Source organism: Phacochoerus africanus, chromosome 10, assembly GCF_016906955.1.
Source record: "Phacochoerus africanus isolate WHEZ1 chromosome 10, ROS_Pafr_v1, whole genome shotgun sequence".
NCBI lineage: Eukaryota > Metazoa > Chordata > Mammalia > Artiodactyla > Suidae > Phacochoerus > Phacochoerus africanus.
Window position 1 is genome coordinate 69,874,114 of NC_062553.1, and position 9,095 is coordinate 69,883,208.

Here is a 9,095-nt window from a genome sequence, read left to right on the forward strand (position 1 = left end):
ATCAATACAATTAAAATAAAAACTCTCAGGCCTGTAAAAACTTTGCATATTTCCCACATAATAGCACCCAGGAAGATGGGCCCCTCAAGACTTTCACCACCCCCCACCCCATATGTCACAGCCTTAATTGAATTAGTGCCAGAATAATTAAGCTCTGGATCATTCTCATCTACTCAGAGTTATACAGAAGACATATTATGTTTCAGCATTTATAGGAGATCTTTTGTTGGCTAGTATTGCAATTTTTCAATTAAAATGCTTTAACAAACTGACTGTCAATGTTATTATCGCTAGGATCTTCTGTACCTATTATTTTATGATTAATTTGTAGGCAATGGCATATTCTCTTCATACTTGGGAGACGTCAGTTCAAAACATTCCATGTAAGGAGTTGCCCTGTGATGCAGTGGATTAAATATATGGCATTGTCAATGCAGTGGCTTGGGTGGCTGGTGTGGCTGGGATTTGATTCTCCGGCTTGGGAACTTCCACATGCTGTGGGTGTGGCCCAAAAACAAAAAACCCTGCTCCATGTAAGGCAGTATTAATTTTAATGGTTAATGTTCCTCCAGCATCTCTAGATATTTTCTTTTAAAATAGCTTTTAGATAAGTTCTGCTTTGACTCTTAGAAAACTTGCTAGTTTCCTGAATGACATTGCTATTTATACAGTGACTTAGGAAAAAGAGATAAATTCACTTACCACATAACACACATGGAAAAAACTCAGAGTGACAATGTAAGATCCATAAAAAGCTGCCGTTATTTTTTTATTTATTTATTTATTTTGTCTTTTTGCTATTTCTTGGGCCGCTCCCCCGGCATATGGATGTTCCCAGGCTAGGGGTCCAATTGGAGCCGCAGCCACCGGCCTACGCTAGAGCCACAGCAACGCGGGGATCCGAGCTGCGTCTGCAACCTACACCACAGCTCACGGCAACGCCGGATCGTTAACCCACTGAGCAAGGGCAGGGACCGAACCCGCAACCTCATGGTTCCCAGTGGGATTCGTTAACCACCGCGCCACGACGGGAACTCCTGCTGTTATTTTTAAATCCAAGAACTTCTGTCACTAACTTTCTAGCATTCTTTAAAGTTGTAACTTTGTATCAGCTAACTTCTTTTGCTTGAATAACTAATTTTAAGATTTTTTTACTCATATCTGTAGTCAGTTATCCATCATGTTTCTCTTTATGGAAATCAAAGACAATTATGAAAATGACAGTAATAGCAGTTAGAAACAGTAGTAGTAGTAGTAGTAATAGATTAGTATTTATATCCCATTGCTTTGCACATATATTTTTTTGAAGCATACAGAAACACTGTATTATATAAAATGCACAACTTTAAAAAGGCACAAAATTGTATGCTACCAACTAAGATAATAAATAGATGAGTAAAACTATACATGATATAAAATATAAAAAATTGACAAAATGCAATTATAGTAAATGCTTCCTTTATGCCTGTTTCAGAATTGAATTGATCTAAGAAATGCCATCTTTTATGGTAAATAAATATTTATATGGTGCTTAGAAATTCCTTCATATTTATTTCATATATCTCCTATTCCCATTAAGTAAACCTAAATTTAATTCTTTTCATTAAAGCATTGCAGAGTTCCCATCGTGGCGCAGTGGAAACGAATCCAACTAGGAACGATGAGGGTTGTAGGTTTGATCCCTGGACTTGCTCAGTGGGTTAAGGATCCAGCGTTGCCATAAGCTGTGGTGTAGGTCGAAGATGCAGATTGGATCTGGCGTTGCTATGGCTGTGGTGTAGGCCTGCAGCTATAGCTCCCATTAGACGCCTAGCCTGGGAACCTCCGTAAGCCGCGTGTTCGGCCCTAAAAGGACAAAAATACAATAAATAAATAAATAAATAGTCACATTTAATACTCTATTTTTGTACAAGTAATTTTATTTATGTATCCATCCTCTATCTGTATTTCTATATATATGATAGTTATTTCTAGGTAAGTTTTTTGACCTGCTTTTTAGTACTTTTTTTGCATTGCTTATATGCCTTTAAAATGAGAAATACTCGTTCCATAAAGCAAAGTGGTTTTTACTAAAAAAAAAAAAAATCTTGGAAAATACCCAGATTTGAATTATTTGTTATTTTGACTCAGCTGAATAGGCCAAGTTGTTTTAAATTATGAGCTCACTTCTGCTATATAGCCCAGGGAACTGTGTCTCATCCCTTGTGATGGATGCACATATATTTGAGGTCTCAATTTTTTAAAAGAAATAGTTAAATGAGTAAGCCGCACAACGAAGAGAGTTTGTAATGCCTGTTACGTGGTAGTAGTACTTAATCAATACTTACTGAATAAATGAAAATTTGCTGGTTTTACCTCAAATGCTGACTAATAGGCTTGTGAAATTTTAGTGACTCAAGAAATGTGTTCATGCTTCCTCACAAACCTTGCTGACGATGTTTCTTCGTGACAAAATACACTGGTGGATTAAGACAATGAGCTGATCCTGTGCTTCATGCTTACCTCTTTCCTGGTATCGACTAACTCAAATAGCATCTGAATTGAGAAGTCTTTCCATATGCTTTTCCAAAAAGGATTAGAAACTTTTGAGTAATCTTACTATACAAACCAGGAAAGAAATATGGCTGGTGTCTGTAGAGGGTAGAAAAGTACCCAGTGAAACAAGTAAGTCTATTAAACAGCCTGTGTTGCAGAGGAGAGCAGAGAGATGGACAGAAAAAAAGGTTTTTTTGTATCATGCCAAAGACCTTTATATCTTATGTGTGAATAAAAACATATCTAATTTGTGAGTTAACAATAGATTAATCACATTATGGGGAAAGGCTATACAGTAATCACGCAGGAAAAACTAAAAGGAAGTTTGCTCTTCTTATCCTGTGTCCTGTGAGAAGTCTTTCTATAATTCACTTCACACAATCAACTCTTAGAAAGATACTCATTTTCAGCTTAAGATTCTTCTTAAGCTTACCTGCTAAGACATGAATTTTTAGATTGGGAGAGGTGGAAAATCATTTGAATTTAATATGTTCTACTGCTAACTGTAAGTTATAAAAAGGAAATAAATGGCATGGAGAAAAGTAAGAAAGCCATTATAAAACAGGACCTAGGAACTTAAGGAGGCAGAGTCAGTAACTGCTAAACAACAGGAAAAGTGGGTTTAACATTGAGGAAAAAGAGTTTGGAAGAATAATTTACTGTATTTACTGTAGTCATTCTTTGCTAAAAAGTAATCTTGTGCATTTAATATTTTAAGAGTTTCTTCTAGAATTTTAAAGGTATACATAAATAAGCAAAAAAGAAAACGGGAAGTTTGAGTGTTACGTAAGACTTGTACGTAGTTGTAAGACGAACACACCCTGTGATTAGGGCCTCATCTTTTCAGCCCAGCCTTCATGTTTTAAACCATCTTTTAGGAGTTCCCAACATGGCTCAGCAGGAATGAATCTGACTAGTATCTATGAGGATGCCACTTCAATCCCTGGCATCGCTCAGTGAGTTAAGTATCTGGCATTGCTGTGAGCTGTGGTGTAGGTCACAGATGCAGTTCGGATCCTGCATTGCTGTGGCTGTGGCGTAGGCTGGCAGCTACAGCTCCAAGTTGACCCCTAACCTGGGAACCTCCATATGCTGTGGGTGTGGCCCTAAAAATACAAAAAAAAAAAAACCCAAAAACCAAAAACAAAAAAATAAAAAAACAAACAAAAAAAACACCTGTTATACCACATGTACTTTGGGTCAAACCAAAGTTTGAGAACCGCAGCTAATTAGAAAGGAAAGAGAAAATGTCCTCTAGTGATGCATATTTATTGATTTATTCATTAACATGGTTTTGCTAAGACCTGCAGTATGATGCTTTTTCCTACACGCTATAGAATTCACGAGGCGTTCAAAGAAACCTTGAACGTGCCTCTGCCTTCAATAGTATACAGTCCTGTTGAAGAAGCAAGACTCATAGATGGGGCAAAGGTCCAGACAATAGCATATACAAGCCAGCATGTGACATGTAGGTCCACCTCTGTATCTCTCTGCAGCTTTGTCAGTGTCACATGGGGTGGGAGAGCAAGACCTTTAATAAGGGTCTGAGACTTGAGGAATAAAATCTTATTAGAACTTTGTCTAAGTGCAAAAACACCCTCAAGATCACCAATGACACAAAGGGTGGACAACAGTGCCCATGCTATAGAATGTTATGCAGACCTTAAAAAGAATGGGGGGGAATGACATTGGGGTAGCATGAAAGGATGCTAAAGACATTTTTTTTTAATTACTCGATAAATTTTATTACATTTATAGGTGTATATCCATCATCACAACCAAATTTTATATCATTTCCATCCCAAACCCTCAGTGCATCCCCCCATCCTGTCTCATTTGGAAACCCTAAGTTTTTCAAAGTCTGTGAGTCAGTATCTGTTCTGCAAAGAAGTTCATTGTGTCCCTTTTTAAGATTCTGCATGTAAGTGATAGCATTTGCTGTTGGTGGCTCATGGTCTGACTGACTTCACTCAGCATGATAATTTCTAGGTCCGTTCATATTGCTGCAAGTGCTGTTATTTCTTTCCTAAAAGACCTCTATTTGAAGGACCAAAAGCTATATAATAATCTCATTTACATAAAAAAAAGGTCTATGTCTGGAATTCCTGCTGTGGTGCAGCAGGTTATAAACCTGTGTGGTTTCTGTGGCAGTGTGGGTTCGATCCCTGGCCTGGAGCAGTGGTATATGTAAGTGGCAGCTGCGGCTCAGATTCGATCCCTGGCTTGGGAATTTCCATATACTGTGGGTGCATTAATTAAGGAAAAAAAAAAGTATGTGTCTATCTCTTTCTATATATGTGTATCTCTATGTATTATGCATGTGGCTCTATGTAGGCATATAGGTGCATATATAAATGCAGCTCGTATAGGAAACTAATGCCACATTGTTACCAGTGGTTACCATCTGGGAGGAGGAATGTGGAGTAATGAGGAGGAGAAACTTGCTTTATCCCATACATACATCTGCAGGTTATGAATCATTTACAAAGGATGGTAGTATATATTCCGCTACCACGTTAGTAATAAAAGGAAAAATAAAGATGCTGGATCGTTTTCTCCAGGGCATACCCAGATGGTAGAAACACATAATTTATTTTGTAACACAAAGGAGGATGAGTTTGCTTCTAGTTTCTGGATAAAATTACAAAGATAATGCATTTGGAAGACAGAAGCCCATAAATGAATATGCAAAGTGAGGTTTTGATGGTAATTGACTCCAATGTTTTTCCACGTACCCCAAATGAATCCTAACACTTGTCAATAACAAGGATGGGGGAGTTCCCGTTGTGGCACAGCAGAAACGAATCTGACTAGAAACTATGAGGTTGTGGGTTCGATCCCTGGCCTCACTCAGTGGGTTAAGGATTTGGCATTGCCATGAGCTGTGGTGTAGGTCGCTGATGCAGCTCAGATCCAGCATTGCTGTGGCATAGGCCAGCAGCTGCAGCTCTGATTCGACCCCTAGCCTGGGAACCTCCATATGCCCCAGCTGTGGCCTTAAAGAGTGAAAAAAAAAAAGAGTAATACTAATTTCCAGGATAGGAACATCTGCTTTCCCTTGGCCACTGGAAAGGGATGATAACTCTCTTTTCCAAGGGCCCTATACTTACACTTCAGATACACAGAAAGCGTCTATTAGGCCTATACATTGCATTATAGGAAAGGCAGGGCATATTACATAATTATACAAAGAAAATATATGTAATATTTCAGTCGAGTTCTTGCCTAAGTGGAGTGTTAAATATGTGTAAAGGAGACGGGTATTGAGAAAGGAAGAGTGGAAGTGTGCTGTGATGCTTAAAATGAAACTTAGCAGGAATTGGACTTGCCTGGCATTTATCTGGGTTGGGCACAACGTGACCACTCTTACACATATTAAATTACCACACACCCTCACTTCCCCCATCCCTATCCTTTTTCTCCTTACTGGCCTCGAGGGAGTGTGTACAAGAGATATCAGGAGACCGTGAAAAGCCACTTGGCTGCAGACATCCAGGCAGCAATTTACTTGCCTTCCTCGCTGGCTCTGGGAACAACTCTGGCTCAGTCTTTCCACCATGAGCCTCAGACTTGGCACCATCTCCTCCTGTACCAGTGCCAGCCCATTTCCTGTCCTCCAGGTATTGCTGCCATTGTCACTGCTCCTGACCACGCTGGTTCCCGCCACCATGGGAGCAGGTAAGAGAAGCTTGGGGAAGGCTGCAGGTGGAGTCTCTGCTTCCCTGCTAGGTCTGGGGGGAGGGTCTTCCTGGTGCACCCCAGACTGGAGAAGGCCATTACATGACTAGGAGCTGCATTCAGTGGGCACCTCATATGTGCCAGGAATTCTGCTAGGGTGCCTTCCAGATCACATTCATGATGGCCTTTGGAGAGAGGTACCTATCAACAGATGGGAGCCCTGAGAATCATCTAATAGAATGATCTCTTGTACCCTAGCTAAAATTGAGGGAAGAATGGCGCATGTTGAACTTCGCTGCCTCTGCTTGAATACCGTCTCTGGCATTCATCCCAGTAACATCCAAAGTGTGGAGGTGATCAGGGCAGGAGCTCACTGCGCCAAAGTCGAAGTGATGTAAGTCTTTGTTTCTGCAGTATTGCCTCACTGAGGAAGCTTTCCTCCTCTATCCCGCTGCCACGACGCCACGGGATTCCTTCTGTTGGGGGCCAGGTTGCTCACAGATAATTCTATTCTCTCTTGCAGAGCCACGCTGAAGAACGACAAGAAAATCTGCCTGGATCCAGAAGCACCCAGAATCAAGAAAATAGTCCAAAAAATAATGGAAGATGGTGGGTCAGCTGCTTAATCCTTCTCCCTTTCTGCCAAAGTGTTTTAACTCCCAGGAAGGTTAGGAATTTGAAGTCTTGGCTGTCTAGAGTTCTTGTTTATCCAGGATACCTAGTCATCCTGTATTAAACGTTGGATATGTTTTCCACTCTGTCTCAAAGAGTCACATTTTATTCTGAAATGGATGGTTAATAGAGGACAGAGAGAAGATGAAAGTAAGCAAGGCTACTTACAATATGTAATATATGGTTTACTCCCTAACCCTTGGCTAAATGTGGTATTGTGCTTTGCATTTCTTTCTTTAAAAATTTCCCTCCAAGTAAGATAGACAGAGAAAGACCAATATCAAGTCACATTACTAATATGTGGAATCTAATAAAAAATAATACAAAAGAACTTACAAATAGAAACAAAGATTGAAACCAAATTTATGGTTACCAAAGGGGAAAAGCAGGGTGGGAGAAATAAATTAGGGGAATGAGATTGACATATACACACTAATATATACAAAATAGATAAGTAACAATGACCTACTGTATAGCATATGGTAAATTACTTAATACTGTGTAATAAGATATATGGGAAAAGAATCTTAAAAATAGCAGATATATGTACATGTATAACTGATTTACTCTGCTCTACACCTGAAACTTACACAACTTTCGGAGGCAACCATATTCCAATAAAATTTATTTAAAAAAACTTCTAATAACTAAGAAGAAGAGCAACCACTTGATAATAAACATTTTACTTAGAATATTATTAATTTGCTTTTAAATCAAAATGGAAGAAAAAAAGTCACAAGGATAAGTTAAATTAATGGTAGTCATCCTCTGTAGAGTATTTTACTAATTTTGGTGCAGAAATTGAAATAGGAAATTTTTCCTGAACTTGTGGAATTTACAGTACATCCATTTACTGTACAAATGGAAAAATTATGGATACTGCCTTTGTCAATGTTGGTTTTATAAGCACATTCTCTCTGTTAGACTTGTCAAGTTTAATTCTGAAAATTCAATGAGGTATTGATATTTTCATACTTAATAAACATTAAATATACATGTACAAAAAAATTTCTTTCCAAATACATTTGTGTTATCTTGCTCCACTCTGTTGTTAGATAAGTTATGCCCACAATGATTCCATAATTCTCAATAATATTAGGAACCACAGTGTCCAGCACAGAGCACTTGTCCCATAAATGTTTGTTAATATACAGACTTAATAGGCTTTTTTACTGTCTTAGTTCCTAGGATGTCTTGTTTCAAAACATTGAAAGACTGAAACATTTAAGGATTTTTCTAATGTTTATTTTAGCCTTCAAATAGTAAAAATAATAAAGCAGTAGAATGTGGATTTAAAGCAAAGGTCATTTACTTTAAAGTGAATGTATTATGGGAGTTCCCTTCGTGGCTCAGTGGTTAAAGAATCCGACTAGGAACCAAGAGGATGTGGGTTCGCTCCCTGGCCTTGCTCATTGGGTTAAGGATCCAGCGTTGCCCTGAGCTGAGGTGTAGGTTGCAGACGTGGCTCAGATCCCCCGTTGCTGTGGCTCTAGCGTAGGCCGGCGGCTACAGCTCAGATTCGACCCTAGCCTGGGAACCTCCATATGCCGTGGCAGTGGCCCAAGAAATGGCAAAAAGAAAAAACAAAACAAAAGAAAAAAATAAATAAAGTGAATGTATTATGTATTTAATACCAGAAGAACAAAAAATATATGATGATATATAATATTATATATGATGTATTTTCAATAATATATGATAGTATTTTCAATAATAAGAGTAATAACAAATTCTACTAGGTGTTGGATATTTTCCCTTGACATGCTTTTACATATTTGCATTTATGTAATATCTACATGGTTTTGATTTTAGTATTAGAATTGGTCTTGCAAATATGTATGAGAGAACTTAAACTTTATTAGACTACTAATTATTATTTTATGAACAACAGGACTTTCATTCATGTGTTAATCCCTTAAATTTACACCCATGCTATTCTTACAGAGCTCTTAACATGAAATCAAACTGTATTATTGCTTTGTTGTCATTTTACTACTTTTAACAGAATCATTGGTGGAAAAGCCTTAATTATCTTTTTTTTTAGAAACTTTGGTATTTAACAATATGGCCACCAAAATCACTAGCTGATCTGTGCCATTTTTAATGTGTGATAGTAATAGCTAAATTTATTATTAATTATATTGATAAAAATATTAACATGCCAAAGTAATTGTTCCACATGAATTACAATTAAATAATTGTAAAGAATT

The 9,095-nt window shown here is 38.0% G+C and overlaps 1 protein-coding gene across 1 annotated transcript; it reads left to right on the forward strand.

Annotated features, from left to right (window-relative positions):
• The first annotated feature begins 5,929 nt into the window (after positions 1–5,929).
• On the forward strand, positions 5,930–8,461 carry PPBP (pro-platelet basic protein). The gene is made up of 3 exons (XM_047798942.1): positions 5,930–6,213; positions 6,472–6,607; positions 6,737–8,461. Exons 1-3 carry the CDS (start codon positions 6,093–6,095, stop codon positions 6,837–6,839), a joined length of 360 nt encoding a protein of 119 aa, XP_047654898.1. The 5' UTR covers positions 5,930–6,092; the 3' UTR covers positions 6,840–8,461.
• Positions 8,462–9,095: the final 634 nt, after the last annotated feature.